Genomic DNA, 21,784 nt, shown 5'->3' with positions numbered 1-21,784 from the left:
CAGGGACACTGGTATCTGAGGGCCTGGGGAGATTGTGTGTAGGGTGGGGGGCGGGGGCAGGGAGGGCAGGAGGCCAGGCACATGGAAGAAAACCTTTTGCCATTTGGGGCATTATCAATGCCCACAACTTGCAGGCAATGTTTTCAGAGCATTCGGATAACAAAACAAACAAAATTAATACCTGGGGCCCATGAGGTTCAAGCCTGAGCCCAGAATGGCTAAGGAGGTTGGCTGGTGGGTTGCATCAGCTGGAAAAGCAAAACTCTGAGGCAAATTCTATTTTCTGAATGATGTTCCTGTCCTCTCCAGGTTTATGAGAAGGGGATGGAAGAAAGGGAAAGTCAAGGTGGACAGAACCGCAGATGAATTTCTGAAAGGGATTAAAGGCAGTCTTCAGTAAATAGAGGAGACAAGGAAGAGTTTTACATTTCAGCATTCCCACACACTGAATAAACAAACACACACACACCCAATGATTACCCTCTTCTTTGGTAGACATTAATGAGTCCTTCAAATAGGATAGCAAATGAGTCCTTCAAATAGGATAGCAAAATAAAAAAGCTGTATTTCCTGCATCAAAGATAATATCAGAGTTCAATAAAAAATCTGGTAACCGTCACCTGTGATAGTCCTGGTATCAGGTTTAGAATGAACTGATAAAGTGAAATGCTGTAAAAACTTACTGTGGCCAAGCCATGAGAGTCTGCAGCCCTTCAGTCTCAGCCATTACTAATGTTGAAACTTGCAAAGAACCCAGTAATACAACCCTCAGAACCTACACACACAATGAAGGCAAGAGATGCCCTTGGAATAAAACACTAAAGAACAGAAGTCTCAGCTCTCCTCATATGTTGATTTCAATCATAAAAGTGGGCACTACATTAAGGACTGCAATCACCTAGCTGGGGCATCCCTGGTTCTCACAGCAGTAAGAACTCTGTACGTGAAGCCCACCTGGTGGACACGTGGTGGGCTGCTGTGGTCACTGACCATAATTCAAACAGCACAGAGCACCAGAGTTAATGCCCTTGTTTAGAGTGCACAATTCCTCTGGTTTCTAGTGGTTAAATATTTATTTTCCAGCCTGCATTTAGCTTTCTCCTGTAAAGGCCTGACCAAGTGCACTATTACCAACAAATAAGAAAACCCAAGGGTCCGATTCCAAAGAGAGATCCCTGACAAAGGGAGATAGCACTTAAAGATGATGCAGAGTGGCTTCAGAGTGGGACCAGGAGGGCTGAGTCTGTCGTCTTTGGTAAAGAACTTTATTTCCCCTAGGTGAGTACTTTTCTCATGAACTCACTACAGAAGTGATCATGGTGAAAATAAGACTGGCGTTTCGTCTTTTATCATCAAAATGCGTAAAACGGGTCAATGAAGTGTCTTAGCACTGCTGTGGGAGCGATTTGCCCAAGGCTTTTACAAATGGTGAAAATAGACACAGGAAAAGCAGGGACAGGTCATAGAAAGACCTTTAAGAATGACAAAGAGGAAAAAGTACTAAACACTTGGCACTTCCCTGGTGGCTCAGTGGTAAAGAATCTGCCTGAGATGCAAGGAACACGCATTCAATCCCCCGGGTCGGCAAGATCCCCCAGAGGAGGAAATAGCCACACATTCCAGTATTCTTGCCTGGAGAATTCCATGGACAGAGGAGCCTGGCAGGCTACACTTCATGGAATCTCAAAGAGTCGGACATGACTTAAGAGACTGAACAAGAACAATGAAACATTTGATGCAATGCTACTTACAGAGAAATATACATACAGCATTCTATGAGGATCACCTTCAGAACAATGGCGTCTTATAACAGGGCATTTTGTAAACGACATAGGTGAGATCACTTGCAACTGAATCGTTTCTGATATTATATGACAACTCGGCTCTCCTTCCATCAAAGTGAAGCCTAATTTCCTAGAAATGCTGGAAAAAGTAGACCAAGGCCAGAGTCACGGCTTCTAGGAGGAGCGGCAGTTGTGGTTCTGGCCGGTCAAGGGAAGCACTGGTTTTGGAACCACTGTAGTAAGAGCTCTTACTGAAAGGGGAAAGGGCAGTTTCATGGCAAAGAAAGGGCATGGAAAGCATCTGGGGACTTTCCCGGCCATTCTGTACAAGGCCATGGAGGAACAATGTCTCATGTGTGCTCCGCGCTTCCAGGTCACCCACGCTGGGCAGGGCCTCCTTGAGAGCAGCCTTGGAGAAGCAACCCCTTCCTTAGCTGGACCAGCTACTGGTCAGAAAATGAACCTGGAGATGCTCAGGGACGTGGCCCAGCACGAGGAAGTGGAATTGAACACTATGTCCGGGATACACATTCTGTACCTTCAAGCTCTCAGAGAAGCCAAACAAAACACACTCACCTAACTTCCGAAGTAAGACAAGTGTTACACGGTGCCTGTTTAAGACAGTGATGGAAGTGCAATCGGGTCTACAGAGCGGGTGTCTCTTGGCTTCTCTTTGGGACTTTAATCGGAAGGATGCGACTGTTGTTCAGAGAGCATGTGCACGCTCAGAGCTGCGGCTGGCACAGCAACCCCCACAGCCCCCAGCCACTGGGCTGGCAACACTTCTCTGGAGCATGTCTGAGTGGGCTCTCAACCGAGTGGCTGCCAGAGGCCCAGGGCACAGGAAGTGACCTGAGCGTTCCATGATTCATTTAACCCCTCCACCCCGGAATTCTTTGCAGAAAAACAAAAACATGACGGCTGTGGTTAAAGATTTCTTTAAAGGGGGAAAAGGCATCGAAACCTTTGCGCTCTGAAAGGAGGGAACAAAGCGATTGGTTTCAGCGAGTTTATGAGAAAATCAACTGGGTACTGGTCACTTGTTAGAAAAATCAATCCAACTTGGCTGATGTAACCATTCCCTTAGCGCACACACGCAAAAGACAACGACTATCTTGTTCACTTCCTATTGATCACTTGGGAAGTTTAGGAAAAGGAACATATGTGTCTGCAAGCCCTCTAAAATACATATATATTTTTTCTCTTTTCTTCTCACTACATAAAACACAAACATACTCACAGTATCCTAAAGCCACTTGAAAAACACAGCGATTGCTTACAAACAGTGAAAAGCACCAATAAGATACAAAGAAATGAGCACTTAACGGAGGCCAAATTTGATGGGTTTTAACGCGAACCATTTTATTTAAAACAGGGATCCATCAGAGGTGGTGAACTATCAGGGTCAGTGGTCTAGAGCATGGCACGGATGAAAGGGAATACTCACCAGCACCTCACGTGGGACTAAAAGACAACGTCAGCAACACACCATGAAAGAAAACTAGTAAAATGGAAAAGGCACCTGGCTGGGGGCGGGGTCGCGAGCACTGCCTCCGGGGAGGTTCCCGCCTGTGCGCTGTGGCTAAGTCTGACCAGGGACACTGGCGAGGGAACGGGAACGTTCTGGTCTAACGCCCAGGATCCTGTGTGGGGAGCTAACCTTCCCGCAGCCTGGTGTCTACCTGCCACATGTGCTTTCAGGTCCTAAAGGGGGGAGGAGGTTACTAAATGTAACACCAAAGCTCCCCACTTTTTTTCCTCCAGGAGAGAGGGGAGCCCTCCTCCAATTCAACGTCAGCAGTGGCTTCTGAAGGCTTATATAAGCATCCCAACTTAAAAAACAAGCAGTAAGGAAATAAAACATAGTCAAGTGGGCTGGGCTTAAAACCAGTCAGTCAAGTGGAAGGGCAGATTCAGAGAAAGAAAACGGTGGCGACCTGTCCATCAGCTGTCCCGGTGGGATGCCCTGTCTCAGTGAAGATGTTTAAACGGCACCCACCACACAGGAAGCACAAAGCTGCTCCGGCAACTGAGTAAAGAGCTACCATCTCCTCCTCCGAGCACCGTCCTGCTACCGGTGGCCAAGTGCTGAAGTTACCAGGGACCCCCAAAGGCCCGAGCCCCTCCTGCAATCATCTGCCCTTCGGGGCTGGGCTGTGGGAAACAAGACCCACGCTCTCAAATAACGACCCCCTCTCCAGCCCCGTTCCTTCCCGATCACGCTGTGCCTTTCGACCTCCCTCCTCCCGGCAAGTCCAGCCGATTCCGTCCCCTCCCAGTTCTAGGCACTCCCTGGACACATCTTGTATTATTATGAACCAGGGTCTTTTCATTTCTTTCCCACTCCGTTGGTGACTTTTGACTTGGAATGTCGATTCCTTCTTCTGGAAGAATGGCTCTCGCTGTTGCCTGGATGCCTGGGGGGGCCGTCTTCAGAACCTGGTCAAGAGGAATCGGGACACGCCGTCAGCGTCGTTGCGGGCTGTGGGCCCAGGCTCTGGCCTTCTGCCCCTGCTCTCCCTGCCCGGGCTGCCCGCTGCCCTTCCACTGATCCTCGGGCGCCATCTAGTGGCCTTGCTAATAAACCAACGCGTACACGCCCCAGTGGACATGAGTTTGAACAGGGAGGCCTGGTGTGCTGCAGTCCATGGGGTCGCAGAAAGTCGGACATGACTGAGCCACTGAACTGACTGACTTGGCTGATAGAAGCCCAGGCCCTCGGCTAACTAGCACAGCTAGGGCCTGGGTGTCCTGAGGATGTTTTACACTCCCCGCAGGGTGGACTGTGGTCCATGGCGTTGGGGGCCAGAAGTGAGAGCATAGATCACATCAGAGCACAGAGGAGAGCCCGTGAAAACTTACACCACGTGGGTGTCGAGTCTACCTTCGCAACCGAAGGACACACCAGCGACGTTTTCCCCACCTTGGTCGGCTGCAAACCGTAGTTTCTAAATCTCTAAACTGGAACGAATTCTTGACTTGACAGATATGAAAGCTATTACACGACTTTGGGGGTCTGACCTAGAGGCCTCCCACTACTCAGGACAGGCAGCCAGGAGTCATCTGGGAAGATGCCGAGGGCCCGCGAGAGGCTCAAGGTCTACAGGGCCGGCATCCTTTGTCACGCTCCGTCGTGTGGGAACTCAGAGAAAGGCGTCTACATGGGCTGAGAGCTGAGCAATCAGCAGGTTCCCAGCCAGCTGGACGGTGGGGCCGGGGCAGTGGAGCTGGGGTGGGGGTGGGCATGCCGGCAGGGGGTGTGTAAGGTCTGGAAGGTCATCGGAACTTCCTGGCAGGAGGCTGGCTCTGCCCCAGAGTTGGGCACGTGGACAACCTCTGGCCTAGCAGCAGAGCCAAGATTCTCTGCTCCAGGGCTCAGGTTCTGTTTGTTTTTTAAACCGTCGGCCTACCTTCCATTTCAACGTATCTCTACCATTGCTTATATTTTGTAGTCTTGTCACTGGAGAACCTGGAAGTGCCATGGACTGATCTCTGAGCTGGGGCGGCAGGGGCGGGGGAGTGGTTCTGAATAAGGGAGCCCCCAGGGGAGAAACCCTGTGCCCACCTCCATCCGCAGTCCACAGTAGTTGGTGGATTCAGGAGAAACCACCTCCAGCAGGGTGACCAGCACTCTGCAGCGTTTTCCCAGGGAGAGCTGTGCTGAGCTTCACCCCGAAGAATCAGGAGAGCAACTCAGCAGAGCTGTCCCTCCCTCACCCCCGCTTTGCTGAGCCAGTTTTAGGGTTGACATTCAAGGTCTCTGGTGTTCACGTCTCTCCTTTTAGTCAAGTCCCATGATCAGTTCATAACTGACAAAGCACTGTCTAGTGGAGCGTCCTCGGGGTCATTTTTCTACAAGCCAAATTCTTTAAAAATAACCAGGTGGCCCCAAATCTTTCCAGAATGCTCCTTGGGGAGAGGCTAGTGGGAGATCCCTGACTACACTGCTGAAATCCCTCTGACGATGGTCTGTCTCTTGAATCAACGCGATCAAGCAGATCCGCCTCTTTTTTGAAAGGCTTCTCTTCTGGCGCACAACTCTTCCTAACCCCTCTCACTCACAATGAAAGCCAAGAGGAGGAACATCCCCATCAGGATGGCTGAGACAGTGGGGTCTCGCTCTGTCCTTTTATCTCAGAGGAGGCAGAACCACACAGCGCCTCTTCTTATGAAGCCAAGTTTCCTGGGCAGAACCTATGAGCACTTTGCTTGTTTCTTTTTTTTTTGCTTGTTTCTTAATAAGTAACAGGAGACATGCAAGTGAGTAGGTTGGAGACCATTTAGGGCTCCAGATATTTATCAATATTCAGAGGATAAGGATAAATTCTGATTAGAAATCCCTTTACTGGGCTTTGGGGGCCTTGAGCAATAAGCAGGAAAAAGAGAGAGAAAAATACCTTTTGAACCTTTCCCGTGAGGCCAGGAGATGTCCGGACTGTAGGTGCCATCTTCACACTCTGAGTAGGTCTAGAGAGAGAGGCAGGCTTAGTGGTGGGATGGAGTGCTCCCAAGGGGAGGGTGCCAGCAAACAAGGAAGGGTGCTCCACCCAGGCCTCTCCCGGGCTAGGGACCCCCACCAGCAAGGGCAGGACCGCCTGGTGCTCAGGCTCTTAGCTCTAAGAGCAAGGCTACTCCCAAGTGATGCAGAACAGATCTTCTAGAAAGTGCCTTTAGCTCCTTAGACTAAAAGGATAAATAGAGGATGAAAGCTGCTATTTTCACTTAAAAAAAATCCCAGTTGACGAGACTGCTATAGCGTTTTAAGCCCCCTCACATCAATCCTCTACCTTAATCCTCCTCTACTAGGAAAGGAGGGCTTCCCAGGTAGCTCAGTGGTAAAGAATCCGCCTGCTAACGCGGGAAGCACTGGAGACTCCGGTTCAATCCCTGGCTCAGGAAGATCCCCTGGAGGACTAAAATGGCAACCCCCTCCATCAGTCTTGCCTGGGAAATCCCACAGAGGAGCCTGGCGATCTACAGTCCATGGGGTCTCAGAGAGTAGGACACGACCGAGTGGCTGAGCACGCCCGCACACATGCACACACAACGAAGTAAGCAGGGCGAGAGTTTCTGCAAGGGAGCCCCAGGCTGGGACGCAGGAGGAGGCCTGCGCAGGGTGAAAGACCCAGCTTTGCAAAAACTGGTCCCGGGCTTGCCCCGCAATTAAAAACAAACAAAAAGAATTCGCAAATAATTTTAAAAGTTTTAGCCCTCGTAAGAAATGAGGATAAAAGTACGGGAGCTATTGAACAGGGCAGTCCCAAGCAAGAATGGCAATTATAGGAAGTGAATTCTGAACTGGCTGTGTTTGGGGCGGCGGGGGGGCGGGGCAGAGGGCGCTGACACCCTGCCCACGCGCTGCCGGCCACGCCCCATCCTCCGTGACTGTGCTCCCAGCTACAGTGCCAAGCAGGGTGTGATCAGACACAAAAAGCCATCTCTGCATTCCCTTGTATACCTTTTCTCGGTGACCGTAGTGCTCCGCATACCAAACCATGCCGTACAGGCACAGGAAGGTGGTGAAAGCCTGGAAGAGAAAAACAAGCACAAAACAGTTTTAGAATGAGGGTGCAACCAAAAATTCCATTTTCCCGAACTTTAGGATTTCGATGGGAATTCACACATGGCGTCTCCAGGAGTTTCTGCCTCCTGCCCCAGGACGCCGGTTACAGCACAGCTGGGTGCGGCAGCGATGACCCCGGGAGGCAGCGAGGAAGACCGCGAGGGCTTTCTGAGAGAGGAGCTGGGAGACCTCGGTTACCAGTGTCTCCGTGGTTGGCTGGGCTTCCCTGATAGCTCAGCTAGTAAAGTGAAGAATCGGCCTGCAATGTGGGAGACCTAGGTTCGATCCCTGGGTTGGGAAGATCCCCTAGAGAAGGGAACGGCTACCCACTCCAGTATTCTGGCCTGGAGAATTCCATGGACTGTATAGTCCATGGGGTCACAAAGAGTTGGACACGACTGAGAGACATTCACTTCACTTCATGTGGTTATCACTGTGACTCTGCCGTCAGAATGACGATCTCTTCCAGGTGTGGGATCAGGTAGGTGCATTTTCTGAGCAGCTCTGTGGCTTCTGGCTAAGAGCACGTATCGGCCTCTATCTTGTACCTCTTTTTGGGGTCTGAGTCTCACAGTCCATCCTCTGCACCCTGCCCCCCATCACTAAAGTCAATTAGGAGGACTCAGCCGGTCAGCTTCTGAGGGAAACAGGATTTTTTTTTTTAATATTTATATTTTGGTTCCGCCGGGCCTTGCTTACTGCATGCAGACTTTCTCTAGTTGTGCCAAGCTCTCCGTTGCGGTGTGCAGGCTTCTCACTATGGTGGCTTCTCTTGCGGTACAGCATGAGCTCTATGGCACGTGGGCTTGGAGTTGGGGAGCAGGGGCTGACTGCCCCACTGCAGGTGGGATCTTCCCTCGACCAGGATCGAACCAGCGTCCCCTGCATTGCCAGGTGGATTCTTAACCACTGGAACACCAGGGAAGCCCAGGAAGAGGGTTTCTGAATGAAAAAGCAGCTTTCCTTCCGTGTAGGGTCACAGTGGTGCCTGGGGGCCCAGCAGGACACATGTCCATGTGGAGGTGGCGGGGCCCAGCAGGACACCGCTGCCCTGGGCGCGGCACTGTTTAGTCTCAGCAGCCCCACTGCGATCCCAGTTCTGGCTGCTTCTGTTTTTCTGTTAGGTAGATCGGAAAATAAAGACAAGGTCAAGTTGTCTTGTGAGACTGTGTGAAAACACACAGGCATGGTCCATGGTTACCCAGAGGCTGGGATCACCTCCACTCCCCCCTGGTGTACCTCACCAGCCCCCCTACACCCTAAATTATGCTCTAATTTAAGGGAAAAAATAGCACCTAGAAATCCAGAGTTTAAAAATGTGTCAAAAAACTGAAAGCTGGGGGAAGTTCCTGGCTGCCTGGACTACACCATGTGACAGGACAGGAAAGGCCCCCAGCCGGGCCTCAGCGTCCCCTTGTGACCGTGAGGGAGTCGCCAAAACCAAGCAAACTGCCCGTTCTGCTGTTACGTGGTGTCGTTCAGTCGCTCAGTCGTGTCTGACTCTTTGCGACCCCACAGGCTGCAGCACGCCAGGCTTCCCTGTCCTTCACCATCTTCTGGAGCTTACTCAAGCTCATGTCCATTGAGTCGGTGATGCCATCCAACCATCTCATCCTCTGTCATCCCCTTCTCCTCCTGCCTTCAAGCATTTCCAGCATCAGGGGCTTTTCCAACGAGTCAGCTCTTCGCATCAGGTGGCCAAAGTATTGGAGCTTCAGCTTCAGCAGCAGTCCTTCCAATGAACATTCAGGACTGATTTCCTTTAGGATGGACTGGTTGGATCTCTTGCTGTCCAGGGGACTCTCAAGAGTCTTGTCTAGCACCGCAGTTTGAAAGCATCAATTCCTAAGCGCTTCTACTGTTCTGTTTCTTCAGAAGTCCTTACTTTGGGAACCCAATGACAGAACATGGTCCTCAAGGTCTAACCTCCATCTCTTCCACTGCGTTTCCTACTGGGGACCTGTCCCCTTGACTCAGCCATGGGAATAGTTGTGAAATTATGCTGTAATCTTCTCTTCTTGAATAATTTCAGTTCTTTCTAAGAGTCATAACTTTAAATCTAGAGGTGTTAATCTCAATCCTCATCTCACAGCAGAGGAATAAAGCTCAGAGAGGCAAATGACCTTCTTAAAGATGCACAGTTAGAGGGTGGCAAGACTGAAACCAGAACACAGGTTTCTTTACATACCTGGATCAAATTTTAGGGGTGTCTATCAAAATAAATGCTAATTTCAGGTCTACATGTCTTTAGAGCGCTATCCATTATTTATCTGTCCATTCATCCATTCCCGGGGGAAGAAAGGCATCATGGGAGGAGCCAGTGTGCCCAGCCCGCAGTCCGGAGGGCGGAGCCCGGACTGAAGGGGACGAGGGGCTGCGCCTTCTCGTCACGGGCGGCCTATAGCATAGTCCGGGTCCAGTTCCTCCGGGTCAGCGACATTCGTGGAGTGTCTGCTGGGTGCACGGAGTCACCTTACGGGTCAAAAAAGAAAGGAATCTGAGTGCTCCCCTGGTCCTTCCATGCCAGTGAAGTGGGAATAGCGGAATGGCGGGGAGAGAACATGAAATATAAGAAGACCCACTAGTTCATTAAAAAAAAAAATTAAATCCTTATTGAAACTGGTGTATATTCGGGTGTTTTTTTAATTTAAGAAAGCTCGTATCTCCCCATCAAAATACTAAGCCATGAATGAATATACTAAAATTATAAAATGAAACACGACTTCTAATCTTTAACACAGTCCAGTACTTATTCAGATTTCTAATATACGGCATCATATATTAAATGTACTGTTTTCACGGCATGGCAAGAGTGGGAAGACTAGGGGATCTGTAGCACGTAAAACTACGTGTGTCAGCTCCTCAGGGAGAGAGCAGGACAGCCTAGGTTGCAAAGGAGGGGAGGGAGGCGGGGTTCCACCTCCAGGGACCAGTCCGTGACTGTGCTGCGGGGGTCGTCATTGCGCACCTCGCCCACCAGAGGGCAGACGTGCGGGGCTTTCTTCCCCCAGCTTTCTCTCCTGCCCTGGGAGGGCAGACTGGCAGCTTAGGGCTGCTCCAGGAGCAGACAGCTGGGCAGACCTTGCTTTGCAGGGGGGCGGGGGGGGGGGCGGGCAGGCAAACACTGGCAGGTGCTGCGTGGCAGATGCTTATCATCACAACCGCCATGCAAAGGACCTGCTGTGGTGGCCAAATTTACCACTTCACCTGGGTAAAAGAGGCCCTTTTCACACTTGTCCCAGGAGACAAAAGCTTGTAATTTATGGGTTTGCAATCACACCTCTGGAAATCTAGGCAAGTACCTACTTAAAATGTCAAGGCCTGGCATTTAAATAGCAATTGTGCAGATTTTGTTTAAAGAAAGAGAAGAAAAAAAAAAAAGGAAAGAAAAAACGTGAGGGCTGAGAACCAAGGCAGCACACAGGCCCAGGTGTGGCTTCCATATTATGGTTACCAGCACTCAAATCCACCCAGACTCATTAGACAACTGGTGCTGTGGCAGCTTATCAACCAGCATACGGGGCCTTTATTTCTATATTAATCACAAATTCTGCATATACTCTCTTCCCAATCAAGGCGAATAACTGGGGGCTTTGTTTCTCTTAGCGTGGAGACATGGCGTAAACTTGTTCTCTTACTGAAAAATGTTTGCCTCCCTCCTAAGACTGAGACCAATCTTGATCTTTAATTAAAAACCGTGATTATAAAATGTGCCGGGCACACACATCTTTTAATATTTATTAAACCCACACTTTATTTCCACTCTTTTTCTCTAACTGAAACATGTGCAAGGCCGTGGGGGCCCCTGATCATCCCAGCCAAAGGCTTCTCTTCAGGCCAGCTCCCCTTCCATGGCACTCATGACAACACTAACTGGGGGATTCTGCTTATCTGCAAAGTCCTCTTCCCCGTGGCTGTTTCTCGTCCCCGGCCCAGCCTCTAAAATGTGGCTGCTCCCTGGTCCCCATCCTCAGCCAGCCTCTCCCCTCACTATGGCCCCCGACTCTTACCAAGCTGATGGCTCCTACCATTTACCCCAAGCATGGACACCTCCTGACTCCTGTGTCTCCACCGCTGACCAAGTCTTTCCAGAGCTCCTGGACAGACCAGAACTTCCAATGACACAAGACACCCTCACCTGTAAATCTAATGGTCCCTCACACCTTAACACACCTCCTTTCAACGAGCTTCTCGGATACCCCTCAACCAGTCACTAGTACCGGAAGCCACCAGTGGCCCAAACAGGAAAGCTGGAGCCGCCCTCCCCAGCTCTGATGAGGAGACGCCTGCTGGGCCAGGTTCCTGCCGCCCTTTCTCTGCACCTTCAATGCCACTGCCTGGGACAGGCCCTCCCTGAGCTCCCAGCGACACCCTCAGGCTCAGCCCTCCTCCATCCCGTCCCTTCCACACTCTCCCAGCCTCCAGCTGCTCCGTGAGGCAGTCTTTCCACTGGAAAAAAAAACCCTGAATTTCCACCGACACACAGAGCTGGTCCCAGGCAGACACGTCCGACCCCCCCCTCCTCCGCCTTGCTCTCGCCCTCACTCCCCAAACAGGCCGCCATCTTCCTGTGACTCCGGCGCGGGGGCGCTTCGAGTCTTCACGCCTGCCTGTCTCGTCATACGTGTCTGGGTCTCCTGGTCTCCGTCTCTGGACCTCACCCCCCTCGTCTCCCTGCACTTGATGAGTGTTTCCCGTGCACCAGACGCTGTGCTAGCGTCCCTGGCACAAAAGGACGATGGAGACTTATTCTCTGTGAGCAGCAGGAAGTGCCAGGTTGAGGAGACCGACATAAACACCACAGAAAATGTCACGCTGGGGCCAGAGCTTGAGGAGGTATGAACAGAATGGGACTGGGCCGCGCAGGAGGGAGTCATCTGCCTTGCAGGCCGGAGTGTACTGCACGCGGGGCGCAGATGGAAGGTTGGTCTTGGCATTAAGGTTCACCAGGTGGAGGAAAAAGCAAGGCAAAGCACTCAGCGTGGGCAAAGGAAACCTCTCAGGTACAGGCAGGACAGGTCTGGAAGGATGACGCGCTGAGGTGTTCAGTAACCGGGAACAGTCTGGTGGAGCCTGAGGACTGGGGACTGCAGGGCTGGGTGTGAGAACCACCCAGGCAGTGACGGCCCCGAACACGCGGGCACTTCGTATTCCTGCTGCTGGGTGTGCGCTGGGGACCCATCTTCCTTCCCGCTGTTTCTGCCCCCCAGAGGGAGCTTCCCAGGGTAACCCTGCGGCTTTCCCTCACCCCTTCCCCAGGGGGCAGTGTGTCTTAACTGACTGGGGAACAGGGATGAGCAAGCGGGCCACTTCCTTTCTCAGAGAGGGGAGGCCGGCTTTTCTGAGGCTGGAGAGGAAAGTGTGTCTGCTCCTGGGCTCGCGATTGGAAGGCTCTCATTGGCATCAGACACGGACACTGAGAATGTGGGCTCCCGGTCATACAGCGGCTGCTTCTGACCTCCACAGCCTTCCTTCTTCCTGCCTGTCTCCTAACTGCTCTGAACCTGGTGGTGGAGGGGAGATACTGTTCTCTTGGGCCCTCTCAAGCCCCAGCAATCGAGACTGATTCTAAGCGGGGAGGAAGGGATTCCGACCTGAATTCTGGAAGACCGCTTTGGCACCAGAGTGGAGAACGGATCTGAAGGGCAGGATGGAGAAGATGGGAGAGGACGAGGTGAAGCTGGGTCACATGGCGGGGAGCCTGATGGCTGACTTGAGGGGTGACGTCGGGAGGCGGCGGCCGCCTCGCCTCGGGGCTTAGGCTGGGTGCCCACAGGATGGGAGGACCGTGCACTGTGATCCCGGGTGACCCCGAGCACACGTGATCGCCTGAGCTGCACCCAGCTTGTCGGCTGCTCTCTCCGTAGCTCCTTGGGCTCTGTGCACACACACCAAGATGATGTCTGAGCATCAGTAGTCGGCAGAGGTAATGCCCACGTGCCCTTGGAGGGCCTCCGAGGGGAACCCCCATGGAGAGGGGAGCGGAAATCTCTAGCCAGACTCTCTGGGTTTGAGCCCTGGCTCTGCCATGGACGACCTGTGTGACCTTAGGTAAGTTAGGGGGACCTCTCTGTGTCTTTATCTGGGAAAGAGGGGATAACAAAGTATCCCCTCAAAGTGTAAAGCTCAAATATGCAATGTGTGAAAAGTGCTTCGAGCAGCGCCTGGCGCACGGTAAGTATGAATAAATCTCATCTTTGCCAGTCACCTACCTGTGTGGCTCCACATCAGGGCAGCTCTGATGAGCACTCGGCCACATGACAGACTTACAAGGGACCACGCTAAGGGATGGAGAGATTGAGAAACTGGTCGTGTCCTCGATAAAGTTACCATCGCATAGACACCAAGGTGCATCAAAATTCACCAACCTAAGGAGGCGGATGCTAAGTGTCTAATCAGTAAAACAGAGTGAAAGTCTCTAAAACAGAGACTGGAGGGGCCCGGCCAACTGGGTGACCAGAGACAGCTCCCTGGACACGGCCAGCCGTGAGGAGACTCTTCTGGCTACTGATGCCCCCGGAGGAGGCCTGCAATAGGCTGTGATGAAAAGCACCTTCTGCCCACATCTCAGGAGTCCCGCCGGCCTTAACCTGCCTGTGGTCCCCTTGGCACCAGGTGAGGGCTGCACCTGCCTACCATGTGTACCCGCTACAATTCACAGAGCCGGAGTGCCCATGCCAGAGAGAAACGTGAAGAGCAAAGAGTAACAGTTCCTGGCCCGTCTGACACGCTTCCCCCGCAACCAATCCTTACATCTTGTCTCACTGTGATGGAAAAAATACATCTGAGCTTGAATTCTGGAGTTTGAGGACAAACGAGATCCTTCTCCCCTTTCACTATTCAAGATAAAACAGCACAGGCTCAAGGTGCCCTGGCATAGTTAGGATTTCTAACAAGTAATCCTAAAAATAGACACCGTGAAAGACAATAAAAACACTTTAAAAATACAAAGTTCAGTCCTGCCAAAGGAAAACACAAACAAACAAAAAAAGACTTGAATCTGATTAAGCCTCTAGATCCAGCTACCAATTTATAGAAAATACAGAAGACAAAGAAATCTGGTAAATGACAGTAAGGATGGCATCAGTAAAACCAGACAAGGGGAAAACCTACAGGACAAAAGAGTCTGTTTCTTCAACAAATAAACTGCAAAGGAGAAAGTGCTAGAGATGGAGGGAAACATGTAGATTAAAAGAGGCATGCAAACCAACTGCAATGAGTAGATGCTGATTCAAATAAACTGTTAGAAAATACAAACTTGAAGGAAACACTGAACAGTATGAAGGGCTGAATTCTGTTTCCAGTGTGATAATATCATGGTGGTTGCACTAAACAGAAAAGCCTTCCTGTCTTTTTTTAGAAAGACATCCTGAAATAGGAAAAGTGGGCCTGCTTCCGAGTAAGCTGGGGTAGGGACGGTGTGTGTGGAACAGAAGGACATGAGACCGGCCACTGGTGGGTAACTGCTGAATCTGGGTGATGCGTTACGTGAAGGGGGAGCAACCTTATGTACTTCCACGTTTGAAGTTTATGTGGTAATAATAAAAATTTTTTAAAAGCCCGAGTTAATTTTCTGGACTAAGTAAAAGCGAAGAATCTTAAATGTAAAATAAGACTTTTCTCCAAAGTAACAAAACAAATTAAAAGGACAATCACAGAATTTTAAATTTAAAAAATTTTTTAGGTAAGATCCTGTTTCATTTGAGAGATGAGGGAAATGTCCCAGGACAATGAAGCTGGAGGCCCCCAGGACTCTTCCCTTCAGAGAGGAAAACACACCCAACACAAGCGTGGCCTATATATAACATTGGCCAGGGGAGAAGAAACAGCATGGCCTGATTGCCTCCAAACCCCGTCCCCTTACATGGCCTGTAAACCAGAGTCTGTCGTTTTGTACATGAACACTTGGTAATATACACATTACAGGGCTCGGGAACTGTCCCTTCAAGGCAGACCTGACATTCTCAGCAAATGTAGGCGAATGCTCACGAGTGAAACAAATGGGAATATAATTATGCACCTGCTGGGGGCATGTGATCAGACCTACAAAGGGGACCAATTTGGGGTGCCACGTGGTCCTGTGTATTTGTTCTTGAACTTCATCCCATGGCCAATCTTGGGCTATTACAAGTATTATGTCTTGCCTTCTATAAATGTCTAAGAAACCTTGGTGCACAAGACGGTCTTGTTTTTTTTCTAGAAGAGACCATGGGGAGTTTAACACTTCAAGGTAGAAAAGTAATGACTTACCACGCAAAGAAGCCAAAGCACAACATAGAGTATTTGGGTCTTAGAGAAGAGATCTTGTCCAAATTTTATGCAGACAATAGCCTCCAGGAAACCAATGACCCTGTGACACAGAACAAGAGGTTAAATAACAAACTCATTAGAATATAATGCATTAACAGAAACATGCATAATTCCATCAGAAAGTTCAGCAGGTCAAAAGATTTCTGCTCCAAACACGAAGGAAGTCCCCTACAAAATGACAGTGCTCTAGTCTACTGTGCTTTCTTTAGAGACAATACATATTACATGCATTATATATATATATAGATAGATAGATAGATTTAATTAAAAAGGCTATTTTACTGTTATTCCTCTCTTCTTTTTCTTCAGATTATCTTTTTAGAGCAGTTTTTCAGGCTCATAGTAAACTTGAGGGAAAGGTACAGATTTCCGACCATTCTCTGCCCTCACACATGCACAGCCTTCCCCACTAGGAATATCCCCCACCGGAGCAGCGCATCTTTCACAAATGATGAACACAGTCAGCCAGAGTCCACAGGTTACCTCAGGGCTCACTCTGATGGTGGTGTACATTCTGGGGGTTTGGATAGATGTTCAAAGTGTAACATACCCACCACTGGGGTTCCCAGGTGGTGCTAGTGGTAAAGAGCCTGCTTGCCAAGGCAGGAGATGTGAGAGATGCAAGTTCAGTCCCTGGGTTGGGAAGACCCCCTGGAGAAGGGCATGGCAACCCACTCCAGTATTTTTGCCTGGAGAATCCCATGGACTACAGTTGCAAAGAGCTGGGCACAACGGAAGTGACTTAGTGTACATGCATCTACCATTACAGGGTCAGACGGAATAGTTTCACTGCCCTAAAAGCCCTCTGTGCTCTGCCTATTCATCCCTTTATTCCTCCACAGGAATAAGTTATTTTTCATATCTTCCTTCCTCACAGACCACAATCTCAGTGTGTATATTTTCATAGCTACAGACCACTTGATGTCATCTTGGTCAGAGCCGTAACGACAGGTGGACAGACACCCCCTTGGTTGAGACCCTGGCAGGGACAGGAAACCCACCACCTCTGTGGGCAGCTGCTTCTGCTCTTTCAGTCTCTTTAGCTTTGGGGAAGTTGTTCCTTATCTCCAGTGGGTGCCTGCCTCCTCCTGCCCCAGTCCTAACTCTGCCCTCCACAGTCATACAGGGGAGCGTGAGCTTCCAGGTGAGGCTTTCAGTAACTTGAAGGCAGCGATCACATTTCCTCCCAGCCATCTAGGAATTTTCAGATTTAATATGTCCAGTTCTGCTGACAATAAAAACCCTTCATCCTCTACATCAGTAGGAATTTTGCTACATAAAAAAACGTTTAAAAAAAAAACTTTCATGTTTTACTCTTGAATTAAAACATCAAAGAAAAAAGCCAATCTTGTATTATAGAACTTCATTTATGAATATTAAAATCAGATCTTTATTACGGTTCAGAAATTGAAGGTAAGAACTGAGGAGGTGGGGTAACATAGCTCACCCCTTCATCCCAATGACTGCCCAGAAATAGCGACTTCTGACAAGGCCACGCTAGGTATTCCTTGCTCAGCAGGGAAGCGAGACAATCAGGGACTGGTCCTGTTGCAGGCATAATCTCTGAAAAGGCAGGAAGGGGCCCGGAAGACCCCAGGCCCCCTCCCCACTGCAGACACAGAGGTCACCGCCATGGTCAAATGGATGGACAGCTCTAAACAGCTGAAGACCTGGAGCCAGAACCACCAAAGCAGAAAGTCTCCAGTATGGATCTCTAGAGAGTCTGGGGTGGTCTTGTACCCCGGGGCAAACCAAACAAGGTTTAGGAGTGGTTGCCTGAATCTTTAAAGACCACCCTCACACACACACCCCGGCCCAATAAAGCACAGCCCTTGTGAGAAGGCCGCATTTCAGCCCAGCATCGTGGGAGGCCAGAGGGAGCAGGGCTGAGGTCCGCTGTCGCCCTGAAGTCGAGACCACCAGCCGACACTAGAGGGCAGCAAAGCAGCTTCGGGAAGGGCTCCTGTGGGCGGACACAGAAAGCAACGCAGCCCGGGCTGGGCCGGCCTGAGGGACTGCAACCGGAAGGAAGTCTGCCCACCTGCCCTGAGCGGACAGAACAGCGGGCTTTACTGTGACAGGCTTCTAAACAGTCAACTGACCGAGGCACCCTTGGAGAGCTCGGTGACCAGCTGATTAGAGCTGTGTTTCTCAGACTTCTGTGACCTGAGTCGCATGGCAGGAAACACAATTTTCATCTTGTCCCCTCTCCCACACACACAACCTGCCCCAAAACACACAAAACAACTGTCCCCTTGCTCTGACATTTTCCTACCCTATTTCACTGTCAGAAAAATGCTGGTCATGACTCACTCAGTTGACTTCATAACAACCTGAAATTTGCTCTAAAGACCAGTGCTTTTCAATCAGGAACTTCAGGATGACTTGTTCCCACATGCTGAGGAATCTTAGCTGACCTGTTGTCCATGGAGGTGCCCTTGAGTAGAGACTGGGTGGGGGAGGGGTCAGGATGGAGGGAAGGGGCAGCGTGAGGTCACGAGGTGACACGGGTCTTGAAGGCCACCCCAGAGCTCGGCTTTCAGTCTGAGGGACCTGAGAATCCTGGGAGTGTTGCAGCAGAGGGCTGAACTGGATTGATTTTGTGGAGACTCATTTTGGCGGCTGGAAGAGAACTGCTGTGAGGAGACCGGGGAGCAGGGTGAAGACCTGGAGGAGATATGGGATGTGGGGAGCAGCGGGAATGGGGATGCATCACGTCAGCTATCCACGGACCCCTTACCCAGCAACGCTGGCCCTTAGAGGGAGTCCTGAAACGTAACATCCTCCTGGGAGGTCAACATCACTTCCTTATGGGACTCCAATTGCTGTTGGCCTGGGGCTTGAGGCCAAAGGCCTGGGTACTATGGGAGCCTCTATGAAGCCTGGCAGCTGAGGCAACACCAACCACCTCACCCTGGGCAGCCCCTCCATGGTATTGCCCTCAACTTAGAGCCAATTTCAATCTCAGATCTTGACCAGGCTGAGCAAGGTGGCCAATCTGTGGCTGGATGGAACCCAGGACTCCCTCCCCTTCATGCTTGTTGCTGTCCTTATCGTGAAGGAGCATGTTCAGTTCAGTTCAGTCACTCAGTCGTGTCTGACTCTTTGTGACTCCATGACTGCAGCACGCCAGGCTTCCCTGTCCATCACCAACGACCGGAGCTCACTCAAACTCAAGTTCATAGAGTCAGTCAGGTCATCCAACCATCTCATTCTCTGTTGTCCCCTTTTCCTGCCTTCAGTCTTTCTCAGCATCAGGGTCTTTCCCAATGAGTCACTCCTTCACATCAGGAGGCCAAAATATTGGGGTTTCAGCTTCAGCATCAGTCCTTCCTGTGAATATTCAGGTCTGATTGCCTTTAGGATGGATTGGTTGGATCTCCTTGCAGTCCAAGGGACTCTCAAGAGTCTTCTCCAACACCACAGTTCAAAAGCATCAATTCTTTGGTGCTCAGCTTTCTTTATAGTCCAACTCTCACATGCATACATGATTACTGGAAAAACCATAGCTTTGACTAGACAGACCTTTGTTGGCAAAGTAATGTCTCTGCTTTTTAATATGCTGTCTAGGTTGGTCAGCTTTTCTTCCAAGGAGCAAATGTCTTTTATTTCATGCAGTCACTAGTGATTTTGGAGCCCCCCAAAATAAAGTCTCGCAGTTTCCATTGTTTCCCCATCTATTTGCCACCTCTTCTTAATATCTTCTGCTTGTTAGGTCCATACTGTTTCTCTCCTTTATTGTGCCCATCCTTGCATGAAATGTTCCCTTGGTATGTCTAATTTTCTTGAAGAGATCCCTAGTCTTTCCCATTCTTTTGTTTTCCTCTATTTCTTTGCATTGATCACCGAGGAAGGCTTCCTTATCTCTCCTTGGTAGTCTTTGGAACTCTGCATTCAGATGGGTGTAGCTTTCCTTTTCTCCTTTGCCTTTAGCCTCTCTTCTCTTCTCAGCTATTTGTAAGGCCTCCTCAGACAACCATTTTGCCTTTCTTTTTCTCTGGGATGGTCTTGATCACTGTCTCCTACAGCATCACAAACCTCCGTCCATAGTTCTTCAGGCACTCTGTATATCAGATCCAATCCCTTGAATCCATTTGTCACTTCCACTGTATAATCATAAGGGATTTGATTTAGGTCATACCTGAATGGTCTACTGGTTTTTCCCTACTTTCTTCAATTTAAGTCTGTATTTGGCAATAAGGACTTCCTGATCTGAGCCACAATCAGCTCCTGGTCTTGTTTTTGCTGACTGTACAGAGCTTCTCCATCTTTGGCTACAAAGAATATAATCAGTCTGATTTTAGTACTGACCATCTGGTGATGTCCACGTGTAGTGTCTTCTCTTGAGCTGTTGGAAGAGGGTGTTTGCTATGACTAGTGGGTTCTCATGGGCAGATCTCATAGGCAAATCAACTTTGGGCTGCCTGAGGTGCTTCTGCCTGGAGTGAGGCTGGCCTCTCATAAATAAAAACGACCTTAATGCAGAACCCGGCATCAGGAAATCCTCCGCGGATGGAACAAGAATGTATCACAGTCTTATTGAAACTGCGGCACAAAAGCTCTCGGCCTGGTGTGTGTGAGCTGGGTAGACAAGTCAACCTCGAGCAGAGACCATTCTGTCTGTAGCACCTGGTTGCACCTGGATTCTCAAGATGCCACAGCCTGTGTGCGTCCTATAGATGCAGCCCTGCAGCTGCACAAAACGCTCTGCCACGAGGGCTTGGGGCAAGGGTCAGTCACTCTCCGGCGGCCAGGAGCTGACTCTCCACCAGTGGAAACAAGCCGTGTATACAAGCGACGCAACTATGATACAATCCGACAGGGAGCCAGGAGTCAGGGAGCCAGGAGTCACCGCGGAACTTCAGGAGGCGGTTCCGGTTCCTGTCAGGATGAGTTCCGGTTCCGGTTAGGATGAGCAAACACACCTTTGGGGAGGAAGTGAACACTGAGCTGGGCCTTAAGGAGGTAGAGAACTCTTTCAGTTGTGCTCCATGGAACATCTGGACTTCCTAAGAAGCCCCAGGGCAGGATGGAGAGGGGGAGAAGGGGCAGAGGGTCCTGGGTGGCACGCCCAGAACGATCCTGCCCAGTTGTTTTGCTGTATATCAGGGTTTGGAGCAAGATATCATTGGAGAAAAGGGATGCAGTTGCTGAAAAAAAAATTTGCGACTATTGCAGAGGACTGGGGCCTGTCAGTAAGTGTTCCTGAGAAAAGGAGCAGGGAGCAGCAGGAAAAAGGGTGGTCAGTCTGGAGGAGGATGGGATGGAGGAGAAGACACTAGAAACAGGAAATGCGAACGTGGCAAGGATGCTGCCCTTGCAATGTAAGCGCTGAGGGTGGGAAACAGAGATGCATGTGGACCAGAGGGAAGGCAGTATGAGAGGCTGTGAGCAAAGGTCAGCGGGCAGATGATGGTGGCCTGGGAGTGCTGGGGAAGGTGGAGGAGGCGGGGAAGGTCTCCTCCAGTTGTCCGTTCTCTCCAAACACTCCCTCCTCCTGTAAGGACACTGAGCTGCATGCTGTGTCTACCCTTAAGGAGCCTGGAAGAACAGCAGCATAATTACAAGAAGTTGCGGAGGGGAGAGGGGTGGCGGGGAAGCCAGCAAGGGAATCAGACGCAGCAGAAACGGAGGAAGAAAACCTGCAGGGCAGCTGCTGCAGGAGGAAGAAAACAGTCTGGAGATGGCAGATGCTGTGGAGAAGACGGGAGAGACGAGGGTGGAGAAGGACGTGCCGATGTGGAGCTGCCCTTGGACAGCGTGATGTGCAGAGGAGCAGAGGCAGAAGCTTACTGTCTTGGGTCACCAGCAGGGCTGGGACAACTCGGGAGAGGAAGCCAGTGTGGTGAGAGGCAGTTCGGACAGCAACCGGGCTCCAGGCCTCGACCCTGGGGACCATCAGCTCTGACCCAACCCCTGGAGACCCAACCCAAGAACTTGCCAGAGGAGGAAAAGTGGCTGCTCACTTCTGTTACAGCCACAGCTTGGATCCCTTCCGGGCCAAGGGATCCAACATCTTTTCTTCATCAACCAGCCCAATGCTCTCCTTTGGAGGCACAGAAACTCAATTATAATGGGGAGGGGAGGGGGAGAAAGGTGACGATGAAGACGGTTTCATGTGCACATC

The 21,784-nt window shown here is 50.5% G+C and overlaps 1 protein-coding gene across 1 annotated transcript in view; it reads right to left on the bottom strand.

Moving 5' to 3' along the window:
• Window positions 1-3,120: 3,120 nt before the first annotated feature.
• The window catches only part of PTDSS1 (phosphatidylserine synthase 1), a 67,637-nt gene continuing 48,973 nt past the window's right edge, over window positions 3,121-21,784 (bottom strand). Inside the window, exons 10-13 of the mRNA XM_086336008.1 lie at window positions 15,598-15,697; window positions 7,243-7,311; window positions 6,182-6,251; window positions 3,121-4,223 (exon numbers count right to left, since the gene is read on the bottom strand). Coding sequence (XP_086192134.1) covers window positions 4,114-4,223; window positions 6,182-6,251; window positions 7,243-7,311; window positions 15,598-15,697 — 349 coding nt within the window. The 3' untranslated portion in view covers window positions 3,121-4,113. The remainder of the gene's footprint in view (window positions 4,224-6,181; window positions 6,252-7,242; window positions 7,312-15,597; window positions 15,698-21,784) is intronic.

The sequence above is a fragment of the Bos grunniens genome, chromosome 14, assembly GCF_055505025.1.
Source record: "Bos grunniens cultivar Pamir isolate PY7600 chromosome 14, Bosgru_T2T1.0, whole genome shotgun sequence".
NCBI lineage: Eukaryota > Metazoa > Chordata > Mammalia > Artiodactyla > Bovidae > Bos > Bos grunniens.
This window is presented reverse-complemented; position numbering and strand designations above follow the sequence as displayed.